Raw genomic sequence first — 17,528 nt, 5'->3', positions numbered from 1 at the left:
AATAAGCAGGGTGACAATATATATCCTTGATGTACGCCTTTTATTTAACAAATTGGACCTTTAATGGTGAGCTTGTAGGTTGTTTTTAGCTTTTTGCTGCTGTATACAGTACTGTAATGAATATTTTTATATATGAATCTAATTTGCACACATTGGCAGGATTCTGTGTAGGTTAAATTCCAGAGTCTGTGTCTCACTCATCTGTATCTACAGCACCAGGCAGTTAGTAGGTGCTCAATAAAAGTATTAAAATGCCCTAGGGCTTCCCTGAAGGCTCAGTAGTAAAGAATCTGCCTGCCAATGCAGGACACACAGGTTCAATCCCCGATTTGGGAAGATTCCACATAATGTGAAACAACTGAGCCCATGTGCCACAACTATTGAGGCTGTGCTCTAGAGCCTGGGAGCCGCAACTACTGAGCCCACTTTCTGCAGTTACTGAAGCCTGTGCACCATAGCGAGAGAGTAGTCCCTGCTAGCCACAACCAGAGAAAAGCCCACACAGCAGTGAAGACCCAGCACAGCCAAAAATAAATAAAATTATAAAATGCTCTGAATTTAGGTCTTTGAGGTCCTGCAGTGTCTCATTTATCTTGGTATTTTCAGCATCCACAACAGTGACCAACAGCACAAAAAATTCTTTTTTGAGTGAATAATCTCAAGGATATGGAGATCTCTACCCAGAAGAGAAAAGTGTTGAGTAGTGACTTCAACTTTTAAATGGCATGTGTTTCAGAAGCACTTCACTAAGCATCGCCAGCTAGGAAGCACCTTGAGCCATTTCTAACAAGGGCTCTGCATTCCTCCCCTTCCCCTTCCTCCGTGTGTTGAGTGTTGATGTACTGCTTTCGCTGGGCGGTAGAAAGACTAGGTAAAAATTCTTGACAGATAATTGGGTAGAGAGAAAAGTTAAAGACTCTTGTCTTCCCTTAAAAGTTACATTTTGTTCTCACCTCCAAGATGCTACTCACAGAAGCTTTAAAGCAGGGACAGTTTCTCATTCAGCCCCACATGACTAGTGCCTAGTGTAGTTCCTCATACGAAAAGGGAGTAAATAAATCAAGCAAGTGTTGAACTATGCAGTTGGCATGATCTGAGAAATTTTCTAAATGTTTTGACTATCTTCCCAAATTTGAATTCTCCATTTTCTTCTGTTCATAGATGCCTCTTTTATTATATATTAAATTTTGTGTACAATAGGATTTGCTCCCGAGCTTCTTTTTTTTATTCGTAGATCTGTCCATCTGTTTTTTGGTGCCAGTCCATATAATTTTAGTGGCTTTATAATATGTTCTAGTATCTTATAAGTCTGATTATACCTCAGAATTCCTCTTTTTCAAAATAGTATTTTATACTCTTACTTGTTTTTCTAAAATAAGTCTAAAATTCTGAAACTATCACAGCATTGTTAATCAGCTATACTGAGATATAAAATAAAAAATTAATAAAATGAGTGTAAAGCTATTTGGATGTATTCTAATAAAAGCAGCCTATTGAGATTTTTTTATCATAGTTACATTAAAACTACAAATTAACTTTTATATTGACATCTCCGTACTAATCTTTCCATCATATAATATGGTATATGTTCCTCTTTCATTCAAATTTTCTGTTGTATATTTTAGTAAAAGCATATGTATTTCTTCATATGGGTTTCTCATTCCTCAACATTTACCAAACACCCATTCTCCTGATCCCCACTTCCTGTCACTGTGTTTTCTGCTGGAGATACAAAGATGAATGTGTCACAGCTCATGCCTTCAAGGAGCTCACTTTGGTGGCAAGAGAGATAACTGATCAGATAATTACAACTAATTATAATAGTTATTGTGATGAACAGAAGCGCAAGATGCTAAGGAAGCACAGAGGAGAGTTACCAACCAAGATTGGGGATTATTAAGACTTCGTGGATGAGAGGACTCCTGAACTAGAGGCAGAATAGAAGTTAACCAGATGAAGAAAGAAGAAAGCATACTCTAGGCAGACAAAATGCTCTTTGGAGTATATGTTCAAAAGTAAAGAGGTGAGAAAATTACTGAAGTGTCTTAGGAACTGCAGTAGCTGGAATATCACATGACAGTGGGCTGATAGCTGGAAACAAAACTAGGAAGGAGATGGGAGGGTGGCAGATTGTGAAGGTACTTGTGTGACAAGAGAAGAATTTGGGTATGGGATTGAAAGATTTAAGTGGGGGAGTGTAATGGTCAGATTAATGTTTTAGAAAAAATATCCCTGAAAGAGAAAATAATAAAGTTAAATAAAGGTCACTCTCGCTGCAGTGTGGAAGATGGCATTCAGGGTTCCAAACTTCAGCTGACAGGCCAGCAGGCTGCTGGAGTCATCTGGAGGCGACATGCCCTAAGGCAAGGGCCGTGGTGATGGAGGTGGCATTTAGGAGTGGTTCCAGAGCTACGAAGGAGATAGGCACATACACAAACAGCAAGCGCGGCCACATGCAGCCCCCTCTTGTTAATACGTTGCCAAGTGGTTTATGGTTTTCACTGGTTTAAGCATGATTTTCCCCCTGTTATATTCTGTTTATGGCTAACATAAAAAAGCTTTTGATTTTTTAAAAAATACACCTATCTTGATATTCTTACACTTTTTAATTCTAAGTATTTACTTGACTTTTTTGGCTTTTCTATGTGTTTATCTCTATCTAGGTATTTTTACTATGGTATTTTTCGACCTTTTCCCTCTTTTTCCATTTTTATTATGAAAATCTCAGACAGTCACAAAAATAAAGACAATAATACAGACTCACACAGGCCTTTCACCTATATTTGATTCATTATTCACCTACTATTAAAATTTGGTCCTATTCACTTGATCTTTCCCTTTCCTGTGTTTTGTGCTGTTACTGAAGTATTTTAAAGTAAAATCTCAGACCTTTTGTCATTTTAGCTGGTACATACTTCAGTATGCATCTCTAAAAAATATGTTTTCTTACATAGCCACAATGCTATTATCATTCTTAACAAAATCAACAGTACTTCCTTGGCATAATTTAATAACCAATGTATATGCATATTCCTTGTTTATCTCAAAATATATTTTGATTGGCTTATTCCATTCAGGATTTGGATTGCACATCACATTTGATAGTTTGAACTCAAAAATTGTTTTAATCTTTAACAATCCATAACCTTACTCCCTTTTATAAAAAAAAATGCCATCGACAGTTGAAGAAACCAGGTCTGTTGTCCTGCAGAATGCCCCACATTCTGGATTTGTCTCTTGTGCTATAATTTAACTTACTCCTCTGACTCTTGTATTTTCTATTAACTGGAGGTTAGCTTTGAATGACGTGTTAGTTGGGTTATGGTTCATGTTTTCCTCAGAGAGTGCAAGACTACTTTGTAGGTAGGTCTGTGAAGTGCTGCCTCTGTTTGATAATCCCACTCAGGGACGCTAAGATTGATCAGTGGAGGTGATGACAGCTCATCCTTCCATTGTAAATTTCCCCATCAATTTTTCATTGACTGAGTTCATCCACTATTGATTGTCACCTGCATAAATTACTTCATTGTGGGCCACAAAAAATTTTTTAAATACTGTCAATTTTATCACATTTATTAGCTGAATAAAGAACATTTTATCAATATCTGGGACTGTTTGTTTGTCCTAAAATATAACATGTACCAAAAATACAAGATAAACGCTTAATTCATTTTCTTTTATTGCAAGTTTTGGATTAAGGAGTTGGTACCTTAGCTGTTCCGTTTTAAGTACCTATTGATCATGCTTCTGTTTTATGACTTATTGCATTAGCTAACCCAGTGGTTCTTCCCTAGTGATTATCTCATCATCTCAGCCTTTGAGAAACAGGTCTTCATTTGCACAAGAGCCTCTACATCCTTAGGTATGTGAATGACTTGCTAAGTGCCACACATCAGTCCTTCTAGTCCTATACTTCTCAGAAGACAGAACAACGTTTCCTTTGGTTTCTGTTCTCTTGTTCCAGGTCATGCTGTGAACAAGATGCGTCAACACTCAGATTCAGAAGTGGCTTGTCTTGCCAGAGAAGTTTACATTGAGTGGAGAACTTTCATAGAAAAATATGTCGATAGACCTTCCATAGAAGTCCGAAGTGATGCCAAAACTGAGACATTTAGGAAAAATGCCCAGAAATTACTCTCAGAAGCCTTGGAATTAGAGGTAATGTCTTGGTTGGAATGTGATTATGATATTCTTGGTTAAATGACCTTCACGTTTTCACAATGAACTTTCATACTCTTCAGGGCCATAGCTTTATTCTGACTTTTTTTTTTTTTTTAAAGATTTTGGATTTGTAAACATTCTGGGAGACAGTATTATATAAGGAGTGCAGGCATTGGAACTAGCAAGACATGGATTAAAACACTGGCTTTAGTATGTACGGGTTGTGACACCTTAGGCAAGTCTCTTAACATTTCAAAGACTTGATTTTTTAATCTGTAAAGTGAAGATTATAATTCCTACTACCTAAAATTTTTGGAAAGATTAAATGAACTATAGGTACAAAAGAATAGTATAGTGCCTGGTGGATAGAAGTCACTTCATGAATGTTGGTTCTTTCCCATTTTTGAAATCCTTTCTGTAACAAATACCATATGATAACATTTATATATGGAACCTAAAATATAACACAAATGAACTTATTTATAAAACAGAAACACCCACAGAAATAAAAAATAGGCTTATGATTACCAAAGGGAAAAGAAATTAGGGGATGGATAAATTAGGAATTTGGGATTAGATACAAGCCACTGTATACAAAATAGATAAACAACAAGAACCTACTGTATAGCACAGGGAACTGTATACAATATCCTATAATAAACAGTAATAGAGAAGAATATATATATATACACACACACATATACATATATATATATATATACACACATATATATAATTGAATCACTTTACTGTATACCAGAAACTGGCACAATGCTATAAAACAACTATACTTCAATAAAAATAAATAAATAAATAAAATTCTTTCCCACTGAAGCAAAAATTCTGATATGGACTCTGTTATGGAATATCAATGGCAGAATAAATAGCTGTTTTTTGAAAAGACTCTACTACATTTTTTTGTCACACTCTATCTTTAGTTCTAATGCTTATAATCAATTGACTAGACATAATCTCTATCATCTTTGTGACCAGCAGTTAGATGGTATTAGTGGTTTGAGGTTCAAATGCTGGAAGAGGAATTTTTGTTCATTAGCAATAATGTTAATCATCATCAAATGAATCTTATATTCAATTAGTATTCTGGGAAAATCGAACATATAACATTGATATTTTTTCCTCCTCTCAGGGTACCCCTAGTAAAGTATCTTTAAAAAATAATTTAATAAGATAAACAAAAAAGAAGCAATTCAGAAGTCTGATTTAAATACTAGACTAGATCTGTCACTATATTCTCTAAAAAAATATTTTAACCTTTCTATCTCAATTATGAATCCACAAAAGAAAGGCAAATGGATTTGTGTGTATTATTTACTTTATTTAAAAATAAAATCTTGAGTTTTTAATACAAACATGATAGAAAATGGAAAAATATAGAAAAGAAAAATAAAGTCACCATTGAACCTACTATCCAGACATAATCTTGTTAACATTTTGGTGCATTTCCTGTTGGGAAATTATTATAGCTTTTTCAATGAATACTGGTCAAGTTATGATTATCCTAGATTTATTAAGAGTCCGTTATGTTATGTGCCAGCTGTTCCATAAGGTATTTTTATTGATTATTTAAGTGACATTGCACAAAATTGACAATTATTTATATTTATGTTATATTTAATCTTGATCAGTATCAGTATCATCTTCTATATACTTTTCTATTATTTTTATCTATTTCTATTTTTTGTGTTTTTAACTTTTAATGTCTATTTGATGGTTCAGTGAATTAATACACTATAAGTTTGTTTAACTTTTCCTAAAGAAGCATTACTATGAACAGTAAGCCCTTGGAAGAGAGAGAAAAAATACAAAGATTGTAAGTCTAATTTTCCAGAGTCATTGATTAGCCAACAAGACTTGGTATTTGATATTTTAAGAGAAGTTTATTTTTCAAATAAATCAAAATTTTTGCAGAAACATAGAGTGTGGATATATAATATGTAGTTAATGTGGTGGTAAATACCAGTTCCCTATGGTATCTTTTTAAGTAAATGATAATAACGAAGCTGTGCTTGTAAGGATTAATGAGCAGTTTGCCTGCTATATTAAACTCCATAATAATTATCCTTTTAGTTTATCCATTAATTATCCTTTAAATGGCACATCAAATGGTAAGCACTCAAGTGTTACAAAGCAAAGTTAAAAAAGTGATACATTCGTTAGTGCTTTCCAATGTAATTGGAAAAAATATCAGATTAAGCATAGCTGAATGGTTTTGCTCCCAAAGAATAAATTTTAAAAATTAGAAGTGTGCATCTTACCGTCTTCCTTGGCCAAAGGGAGTCAATCTCTTTTCCTTGCGTAAACAGCACTTTACAGTATTTTTATATATAGTTTGTTACATCAGAAAAGATAAATACAAACACTTTTTACATAAAGTTAACTCTTAACACCCGTCATCATCTGAAACATTTCATATTAGTGTAAATCAATGAACCATCTAATCCAGTATCTGGTCTTTGACAGTAAATAATGTTGAGTGCAGTCAAATCAGACATCAGATCTCCATAAATGTACTTTATCAGGCGGTAGTAAACCATTGGGTAAATTATTGGCCCAGTGACTTAAAAGCTTTTGCAATTTGATTTTAGCATATTTTTTTTTCAAATCTACTTATTATGTTTTTATAGAAAGTAATGTTTCCATGATATTTGTTTTGGTCTGAGTAGTGAAAGCCACAGGTGAAGAATATACACACACAGCCCCAAAGTGCATCTCTCTATTACTCTACAGATCTTGCTTTCCAGAGTCATGGATTGTTTCCTTGTTCTTGGAATAATGGAGTAGATGAATAAAAACTCCATTGTTGAGACCCACGCTCCATTCCCCTTTACTTTCTCCCTTCTAGATCTTCTTTGTTCTTCCCTGTATTTTAGATCTTTCCTCATATGAACATCCCCTGTGGTGTCATTCTCTTACTTCCCCTTCCTCATTATCCACTCCCCTTCCTACCTCACGGCCTGTGATCATTTTCCTATTATGCCATTAAAAAAAATGAATATGATTCTCAAAGTGAGCCTGTTATCGTTAAGAGTTATGAAGCACTGGCTAGTTGGCCCAGTTGGTTGTCAGATAGTGCTAATGAGACCCAGGTCAGGCGTACATCCCCATATGGGACTGTTAGTTTTTTCTTTGCTTAATGGCCTCAGACTGCACCTCTGGTTTTGACCAGTTCTTTAATAAATGTATTCAAGTGGTCAAAAAGGATTGTGGGTATATATGTATAAGTTCAATCATGCTATTGGAAAACTCATACAAAGTTTCCTTTAGTGGATATTCAATTCCCCAAGTGTTTAGTTCTGCTACTACTAGTGCCAGGGGAGAATGCTAACATAGATGAGTTGCAGTCCTTATCCTAAGAAAGTTTACGGTCTCCTGACTAAGAGCCCGCAAATGACTAAAATATGAGGCAAGATGAAATATATCTGAAATAGTGGTACTAGGAAGAGGTATAAACACACAAAGGACAGAACAGTGAAATCTGATAGAGAAACCTGGGAAAAGTCCATGGAAAAGACAGCCTTAGAATGGTTGGAATTTGCTTACTAGAAAATACATATAAAATAGAAACATATTTCATCTGCTATGTATAGGATGTTACTGAAAGAGCAGAAAAGGAGGGAGGTATATGTGGGAAAAGAGGAAATTCATTTAGCAAATATTTACTGAGCGCTTAATATGTGCCAGTACCTATGCTAGGCATGGGGAATTTAGAAATGGATCCAGCATGGTATCAGCCCTGGAGGTACTCACAATCTTCTGAGGGAAATAGGCAAATAGAAGTTATAATACAGTGTGGAAGTTCTGCACTTCAGGTAAACACACTAAGAAGAGTTTCTTCCCTTGCTTTTAAAAAGCTTACAGTCATGGCAGGCATCACTAATTGATTATGGCACCATTTCTTCTGGAGTCCAAAATCCTTGACATAAGACAGCTCGAGGTGGATGTGTTTTATATCTTCTCCCAGTTTGTCCATGATTGGACAACTGAATAACACAGGTAGAAATATATAAGGAAGGCAAATGAGATTTTCCGTCTCTGAGAAACTGACCTAGGAAATACCAAGAAACAACGGAAGTTTTGAAACGGAATCTTGGAGGAGTTTCAAGGAAGCAGAAGCTATGTATAGAGAGATGTACAACAGGAAGAGAGAATAAGGCAGTTAGAATTGATAGTAAGGCAAATGAAAAGGAGCAAAAATATGTGAAAAAGAAATCAGGCAGATGATGAGAGACACCGAGAAAGGATATGGTCCATAAATAAATTTCCCTAGGTTTTTTACAGCATTCTTGTTCCAATTCATACACATGTATCCCATAGCAAAATCCCTTTTTCTCAAGGTCTCAGTAAGACTCTGGTCCTTTCACCTAAAGTTGTTATTGTTGTTCAGTCGCTAACTCATGTTCGACTCTGCAACGCCATGAACTACAGCATGCCAGGCTTCTCTGTCCTTCACTGTCTCCCTGAGTTTGCTCAGATTCATGTCCATCAGGTCGGTGATGCCATCCAAGCATCTCATCCTATGTCATCCCCTTCACCTTGCCTTTAGTCTTTCCCAGCATCAGGATCTTTTCCAGTGAGTCAGCTCTTTGCATCAGGTGACCTGAGTATTGGAGCTTCAGCTTCAATGCTTCATCCAAAGGGGCTTACCTAAATCACCAGGTTAGGACCCACCAGGAAAGACTCTCAGCTTGGGTAGGTTTGGAATGTCCAAAGGCAGTTATAAGATAGGCATTTTTCACTTTGTGCAGTGAACATATTATACACAAGGATTACATGATGAATCATTTTCCTTTATGGTTTACATTTTAATATTACAAATGTTTTTGTTCATGTCTTCATTCTGACTGGCCTTCATTTAACAAGAGGCCTCCATGAGAATTGTTAGCTGCTTGCTGCTTATTCCTGTCACGTTGCTGGGATAGCACCTGTCCTACTGCCCATGGTTTTCTGTGTACATGCCTCTCCTTTCTAGGGTGTGACTTCTTAAGGGTAGGGCGTCAGGTCTTTTCTGCTTGGGTGTCTCAAATGTCTAGATCAGACCGTACTCAGTAGTAACTCAATAGCTAAATGTTGAATGAAGTGTGAGTAAGTATTCAGTTCTGTGAATTTCAGGGTACTCTCAGATTCTTTTTATATACATATACTATAATTTAATGGAATGGCCATGATTTATTTTTGCAAAGGCACACATACCCTTCTTCCCCGAAGAACCACTCCCCTCAAAATGAAGGAAAAAAACAGACTTTTTTCTTGCCCGTTATATTAAGTGAATCTCTAAACAGTCAGTGAGTAACCATCCTCACACTGGGATGAGCAGCCCCACAGTGGGGTGAGGAACCTCTCTTGCAAATGTTGCTGGACAAATGCGGGGCAGACGGCCAGCCACCCTTACCACCTTGTAAAGTAGTCTGGTACGGGGGCTGCCTCAGGCTGGGGGCTAGTTCAGTGCCCACCCAGGAGGCCATGAAAGCTCGAGGAGTCTGAATTTTAGAGAGCTGTGGTGCCAAGCCAGCTCACTCCAGCACCATCCTTGGAGATGATCAGTCAGTCCTCAAGACCACAAACTTCCCTGAACGTCTTCCGTCTGTTACATCTAAGCAGACGTCTGGGCCTGGATATTCATCTTCTCTCTCTCTCTCTCTCTCTCTCAGTCCTATTCTGCTCCCCTGCTTGGTTCTCATTTCTTCCTGGTTTCTTCATTCATTTTGGTCTGTTGGTCTCTCTTTTTTGTTCGGACACTTTTTATCAAATGTCAAGTAATCCTTTTTTAATTTTGGTGCATTTTTTTCTTAAACTTTTCCTTTTTAAAGTATAAGTACAGTACATATATGTACATCTCACTAAATTTATCACCAAGCAAATGGCCACGTCACCTGGCCTGATCCTACTCATCCTCCAGGTCTCAGGTCAAGTGCTCACTCTTTCCTGGGCCGGGCCCCTTTGCTGTATCTCAGTGCCCCGGAACTTGCTTCTGTTCCCTCTCCTAGCACTCATGACACTTGCAGTGCCTGCTCCTATCTGTCTCCAGCTGGCTGTGCTCTCTGTGAAGGCAAGAGCTGTATTGACATTGTTTACTGCTCTTTTCTCAGCCCAAGCACATAGTAAGTGCTGAGTAAGTATTTGAATATGTGGTTGGGTAGGAGGGGAAGAGTGAAGGAAAAAAAGCTAATGAGAGAGAAATTTGTTTCCTGTTTTCAAGGAATTCATTCTCAGGGGAGACAAGACCATTCTGTTGTGAAAATGACTACGGGGAGCTCAGGACATTATGGCAGCCCTGAAAAGAACTTGTAGTCCTTTAAACTAGGATTGGCTTTTTTGCTTTTTAGCTACACATACAAATAGGAATGCGTTTCCTGGGAAATTGTGTCTTGCTGAGGGAGCAAGTACCTGTGCAGAGGTGTAGAGGTGTGTGAAAGCAACTGAGCATGCTCAGGCTAGGCTGGGGTCAGGACCAGGGAGGCAAAGAGTGAGCGATGCACCTGGAAAGGAAGGAAGTGAGGAGGTCCCCGACCAGCAGCCCAGTCTGGCCTATATCTGGATCATGTGAACAAAGTCCCAGACTTGTCCTTCTTTGATCAGGCGTGTGACTTCAGGAGGGCTTGGGCCTGAGCCACACACCCCAGCATAGCCACAGATCCTGTCCTCTAGGCCCTTTTCTGCTTGCTGACCCTGCCGAGGTCTCTCCAAACTCACATGGTCCTTCAGGAGGTTATGGGGGCAGTGAGTATGGTAAAAGGGAAGAAACATGAGTGTTCGTGTCAGAGTCCCAACTTCTCCTCTTAATAGTTGTAAGAGCTGGAGCATTTCTTTACCTTTGAACCTGTTTCCTCATCTGTAAAATGAGATAATAGGAGTTGTTAAGTGTTAAATGTGAAAAGTGATTTATAAACTGTTTAACACACATTTAGGATCCAGACCCAGTGTTTAAAAATGCTATAAGGGGTTAAAAAGCACTTTCAAACAAACAAACAAAAAGTAAACTCATACACTGATTTATTATCCTTGGTCTTTGTTTCCCGGTTGGTAAAGTATAGGGCCCAGGGCCCAGAACCCATTTCTTGGTTCAAGCCAGTTTCCTGTTATAATGGCAAATATTACCACCCGGCAGGGGTTGTGAATGAGGTCCCTGTCACAAAGCACATGGCCTTGTTCCTTAATTGCCAGGGTGGAATTAATTTGCTCTTCCTGTTTCTCTTGTGACAGGAAGTAGATGTCCTTGAATTTCAGTTGATTAATGGAGGCCTCTGAGCAAAGTGCTCCAGCCTCTCTTGCTTTTAATCTTTATGCAACGCAAGGCCCTAATTTGATAATTTTTCTGTTTTTTTAGATGGATCACCTACTGGTTGAAAATATTGAACGGGAAACGTTTCATCTCTGCTCCCGCCTCATTAATGGGCCATACCGGCGGACGGTGAGAGCCCTGGTCTTCACATTAAAGCATCGAGCTGAAATCCGGGAGCAGGTGAAGAACGGCATGCTGCCAGTCGGCACGTTTGTACAGACCCACAAAAAGTGACCTGAGGGTGGTTCCAACACTGGGCTGGGCAGAAGGCAAAATGGGCCTCTCTCTGCCATTCAAAGATTCTTTTGAGTTTGGGCGATGGTTGATGCTGGCTGTGCTAAATTTTCCCATGGTGCCATTCCTTCAGACAGAGGATGCAGAGCCCTGGAGACAGGCCTGCAGGAAATGCTTCATTAGCTGGAGTGTGCTGGGGCTGCCTAACAGGACAAGCACTCGCTGTCACTAGGAAGCACAGTACGGTTGCCGTCACCCAACACAGTGAAAGGGTGATGGATTTCACTGTGAGTGTGCCAAGGACACCTCTAAACTTCCCCCGCGTCAGGCAGATGAAGTTACTGCTTTATTTCACCACCCTGCAGGTAACTGAAACTCAATTACCGCTGCTGCTCACTCGGTTCCATCCCCCCAAGTTTAGATAGCTCCAGTGCCTCTCAGAACTCCCCTGTCTGTTCTCTTTGCTCTACCCCAGGGGTGAGCCTGCCGGAGCCTGCTAGCTACCCCTTCTTTCCAGAACTCACTTATCTGAACGTTTCAGCTCTCCCTGGAAGACCTTCCGCGCATTGGTCTCCAGAGCCCCCATGCTGGGGTTTCTAATGAGGAGCTGGCCTGAAGCATGCCCACTCCTTGGAGTTTATTTGAATATGCTGCCTGCCTTGGTTTAGGGCTCTGTAGAAGATACATAATGAAATTGCTCTTGAAATGAATTACTGTAAGAGAAAAATTATATACATATGTTTTTTAAAACAAAATACCTGTATATAGGCTTGCTTAAACAATTATGGAAATGATACTTGCTTTTTTAAAAAAATAATAAACTGGGGCTTTTTTCCCCTAATACCAAAGGTATGGCTTTTTCATTGAAAAGTGTTTTGAGTTGAGAAAGAGCATAGTGGGTGAAAATAAAGAATGATTAGACAGGAATTTAGGGAGATAGACCCAAAAAAGACTTTTTAGGTTAGGGGAGACTGGAGCATGTTTGTAATCTGAAAAGAAGGAGCCAGTAGAAAGGAGGAAGTTTGGGGAATTCGCTGGTGGTCCAGTGGTTAGGACTCTTTGCTTCCATTGCAGGGGTCCCGGATTCCCTGGTTTGGGAACTATAAGGTCCTGCAAGCCTTGGGGCTTGGGCCAAAAAAAGAGATTGAAAATCCAGAAAAGGAAGAGATAGATTAAAAAAGCAAGGACACCCTCTCTCTCTCATTCTCTCTCATACACACAACTTTTTTCTGATATTCTTGATAGTAAGTTGCGTACATCGAAGATCTTTATCACAAATGACCAGTAAACAGTAAACGATGCTGAATCTCAAAAATATTCAAGAAAATGCAAAATAAAGCAATAATACAATGCCATTTTCACCAACAAAACTGGAAAACATTTAAAATTAAAATGCCAATTTCTGTTGAAGATGTGGAGAAATGGTCCCTTTTTACACTGATGGTGGGATATGAATGACCACATCCCTCTTGGAAAATAATCTGCCAGTATTTACCCATATTTAAGACACGTGTATACACTGACCCAGCAGAGAAGTTTTCTAAAGAAACACATAACCCATGCAAGGACATTATGTGCAGTTTTATTGTGGGAGGAGGAAGACTGACAGTGAGCAGTCAGTCATTGAAAAGAAGGTATGACTTCTGCATCCATTGACCTGAAAGATTGACCAAGATGTATTATTAAGTGGGGGGGGGGGATTTACAGAGAAATGTCTTTAATAAGAATCCAGTTTTATAAAAAGGAAACAAGAAAAGAATCCTATATATGAATATATGTCTTTGTACAGGATTATATGAGCAGTGTATGAAAGAGTATGTATCAGACTATTTCCATTGGCTGCCTTAGGGAGGAGAGGGGAGCCAGAAGATGGCATGAAAGGAAACGAGATGGGGAAGAAAAAGTCTGTAGCAAAACAAAATACGCCAATGTAATGATGTTGAATGTATTTGTATGATTTTATATGTACTTATGTTTATATTTTTGCTGTTATAGTGGATTAAGCTTATCAGAGATTTATTTTAGAAACTTTTTTGTTTGTTGTTTTTTTTTTAAAGCAAGGACAGAAAGGGCCTAACATTGTCTACCTTCTAATTGCTAGATCCTTTTCCTAAGATAATTTATTAGCATTTACATTGATCTTTATACAGTTTAAAAAAGCCTGTTGAATCATCTCATCTATTTTATTACTAGGTTTTGTTTCAGTTTTTTTAGATTTCTTCTTTTATTTGGCAATCATTTACTGAGCACCCATTCCATGGTGCCTTGTGGATACCTAGCAGGAGCTACAGATGAGACCCTGAGGCTTACCAAGCAGAAATATCTTGTTCAGGTTCCCACTGCTAGTAACTCTGGGAGATTGAATAATAATTGCTCAGCACTGTGCTGGACATTTTTTAAAATACCCAATTAAAGATGAGAAAAGTAAGGCTCACAGTAGTTTCATAACTTACTTAAGGTCACACGGATAGTGAATAGCAGATCTAAGACCCAAAATTCAGGTGATTTGCCTGTATATAGCTTCCCTGGTTGATTTCATCCACTCTCATGGTTTCAAGCATCTTTTACGTGCTGATGGCAATTCCAGTTTGTATCTTCAGCCCATCCCTGTCTCCCAAATGTCAACCCCTAGATTTCCAGGATCAAGTTTGAAGGGTCTTTTGAGCATCAAGTGAAGGTATTTGGACTGATTCCATGCAGGGACTGGTTAGTGTTTTGGATAAGTGGCTGTGTAGAAGAGAAGCTGGAGCAGGGAGAGAGACCAGAAGTAGGAAGCTTCATTTATAAACAGCCAAAGGGTTCTGCTAACTTAGGAGCCCAGAGTAAGTTGAAGACAAATCACTCTATGGCTGAAAGGCTTTGGTGGTGATAGTTGGAAAGTAAAATGATTGCAGAGATGTGCTTTGGAGATTTGGAAAGCAGGCTGTGTTATTTGTGGCTGTTTTCTCCTTGATGCATGTGCAGAATTTCCATGAACACTAATGGAGCTATTCTGAGTGCTTGCCGAAGGGAATGAAGCTTGCCGACATCCATCCAAGCTTGCCCACCCACTAAGAAGCACCTCTGAGCTCCAGCCTCTTAAAAATGAAAGGGCCAGCTCATGAAATGGGGTGAGGGAAATTCCTGGGACCTCTTAGTTGCCCATAAGTCTATGCATGAATATGTCTTCTAAGTGTGTTCAGTTGCTAGAGAAAATTCGGGTGAGTAAATACTCTTAGAATCTGCTCCAGCAGCTTATTGATCCTTTTCTTGTGGTTGTTAAATTGGAGGTCCTGGTCTTTGGAGTAGGGAACTTCTCTGTTCATTCACTCAGTAAACAAACGTTGCCCACCTCCTCTGTTCCAGGGACTAGACTGGCACTGGGGAAACTGCAGTAATTGAGATACAGTTTCTACCCCTCAGGAATTCTTAGTCTGGTGGGGAGACAAAAACATAGGAAAATAATTACAGTATAGCATATTAAGTGCTTACTGTAGATATTTATTTACAGTGTGGAGAAAGTGGTGATTAACACCATTCTAAGGGAAAGGAAGTCTTCACACAGAGTTCTTAGCAGAGGGGTCAGTATGTGTGCAAAAGCACAGGGGTATAAAGTGCATGGCTTGTTTCAGTAAAGGCAAATAAAATGGGTGGTAGAAGCTTAAGGGTCTTAGGAATGGAGAGAAATTGGGCAAAAAAGGTAGATAGGGTCCTGGAGGCCTTGTGAAGGAGTTTGGACTTTGGCCTTCAGATCATGGGAAGGCATGAGAAGTTTCTGAGAAAGTGAGAGACCCAATAAGATGTGTGTTTTAAAAAGACAAAGATGTTCCTGTATAAACAGGTATATAAGAAAAAGATTTAATGATTAAAAAAACAACAACAACAATTTAAGGCAAAGGAAAGAAACACTAGAGATTCAGTAAATTAGAGGGGTTTTTTTTTTGATAAATGAAGTTTAGAGTTGATGATACTCCCTAATGATATCTGAGAGTCCCAAGTTTGAAAAATGGCAGGAAGCTCAGATAATTCATTTACTGTGTTCAGTGGTGAAGGAACAGGCAGCTGGCCTTTTTTCATTTATAGAATATCAGGTTTTTAAACTTGTGCCTGTCAGCCTTGGTTTTCTTTTGCTACAGCCTCAGGCCTCAGAGCCTCACTCTGAGATTTGTAATGTGTTTTGGATGCGTTTATCATAGCAGATGGGCCAAGGGCTCAGTTTGTTACTGCCCATTATTGCTATCAAAGGGAGTCCATCCAGAAAACAAGGCTTTGGAGCTTCGATTAGTTTGATGACGCTGCCTCGGTTTCAGACAAGAGATGATTTGATTGGATGACTTCGTATTTTCTTTTTAATTCAACCAAAATGATACAATTGCTGTCAGGAATAGGCTTACCCATAAGTTAAGGAGGTTGGTTTCAAGATCCTAGATGACCAGGATGTCCAATCAAATGCTACTTTTTCATCTTGTTAGAATCTTTGATTTAGGGAATTTCCTGGCAGTCCAGTAGTTAGGACTCAGCACTTCCACTGTTGAAGGCTCGTGTTCGATCCCTGGTTGGGGAACTAATATCCTACAAGTCGGGCAGCAGGGCCAAAAAAAAAAGAGAAAAAAACCTTTGATTCAGTGCATATTTATTGAGTTCTCATGTGCCAAGTCTGAGGATCACAGGGATAACTAAGATAGAGCAACCATTTTTTAAAAAGCAAACAATTATGAATTACAGGAATTCAAAGAAGAGGAAATAAGCCAATAAACATATTAGAAAATGCTCAACCTCACTGGTAATTAGGGAATGGCAAAGATTAATGCCATCCTTAAAGACCTAAACATTGCAGGAATATTGCTCCCTATATCTCTCTATTTAATTCACTGGTCTGTCCCCTACAAAAATCAGATGTACCTTGGAAGCTGACAGTGAACCACAGCAAGATCAGCCAAGTGGTAGTTCTAATGGGGGATGTGGTATCTTTCCTGGAGTACGTTAATATGTTCTCCAGTACGTAGTATGTAGCCACTGATGTAGTGAATGGTTTTCTTTTCTTTTCATATCAGAAAGAAAGCTCAGACTTCATATTCACTTAGAACAGACAAAAGTATACATTTACAGTCTTGCTCCAGGGCTGTTAACTCTCATGCTGTCTTACAATCTAGTCTTGAAAGACCTGTATCAACTAGGTATCTCGCAGAACATCACACATATCTATTGTACTAAACCCGTCAGCTAATTGAAACAGATGAGCAAGAAACAGCAAGTATACTGGAAACCTTAGTGAGACACACACATTGCAGAGAGTGGGAGAAAACACCAAGATTCAGGGGCCTGATGTTGCTAAGTTGTGTCCGACTCTGCGACATCCATGGTCTGCAGCTTACCAGAGGCTTCTCTGTCCTTCAACATCTCCTGGTGCTTGCTCAAATTCATGTCTATTGAGTTGGTGATCCTATCTAACCATCTCATCCTCTGCCGCCCTCTTCTCTTTTTGCCCTCAATCTTTCCCAGTATCAGGATCTTTTCCAGTGAATCAGCTCTTCACATCAGGTGGCCAAAGTATTGGAGCTTCAGTTTCAGCATGAGTCCTTCCAATGAATATTCAGGGTTGATTTCCTTTAGGATTGACTGGTTTGATCTCCTTGCTGTCCAAGGGACTCTCCAAAGTCTTCTCTAGAACCACAGTTTGAAAGCATCAGTTCTTCAATGCTCAGCCTTCCTTATGGTCCAACCCTCGCATCCATACATGACTACTGGAAAAATCATAGCTTTGACTAGATGGACCTTTGTTGGCAAAATGATGTCTCTGCTTTTTAGTATGCTGTCTAGATTTGTCATAGCTTTTCTTCCAAGGAGCAAGCGT

The 17,528-nt window shown here is 38.8% G+C and overlaps 1 protein-coding gene across 1 annotated transcript in view; it reads left to right on the top strand.

Moving 5' to 3' along the window:
* TCEANC2 (transcription elongation factor A N-terminal and central domain containing 2) overlaps nucleotides 1-12,543 on the top strand; it is a 44,046-nt gene extending 31,503 nt beyond the window's left edge. The window contains exons 4-5 of the mRNA XM_081485198.1: nucleotides 3,965-4,158; nucleotides 11,507-12,543. Coding sequence (XP_081341324.1) covers nucleotides 3,965-4,158; nucleotides 11,507-11,695 — 383 coding nt within the window. The 3' untranslated portion in view covers nucleotides 11,696-12,543. The remainder of the gene's footprint in view (nucleotides 1-3,964; nucleotides 4,159-11,506) is intronic.
* Nucleotides 12,544-17,528: the final 4,985 nt, after the last annotated feature.

This window comes from Giraffa tippelskirchi, chromosome 5 (genome assembly GCF_054371585.1).
Source record: "Giraffa tippelskirchi isolate mGirTip1 chromosome 5, T2T-mGirTip1v1.2.pri, whole genome shotgun sequence".
NCBI classification, from domain to species: Eukaryota; Metazoa; Chordata; class Mammalia; order Artiodactyla; family Giraffidae; genus Giraffa; species Giraffa tippelskirchi.
Note: the sequence above shows the minus strand (reverse complement) of the source record. Positions and strands in the feature narration are given on the sequence as shown.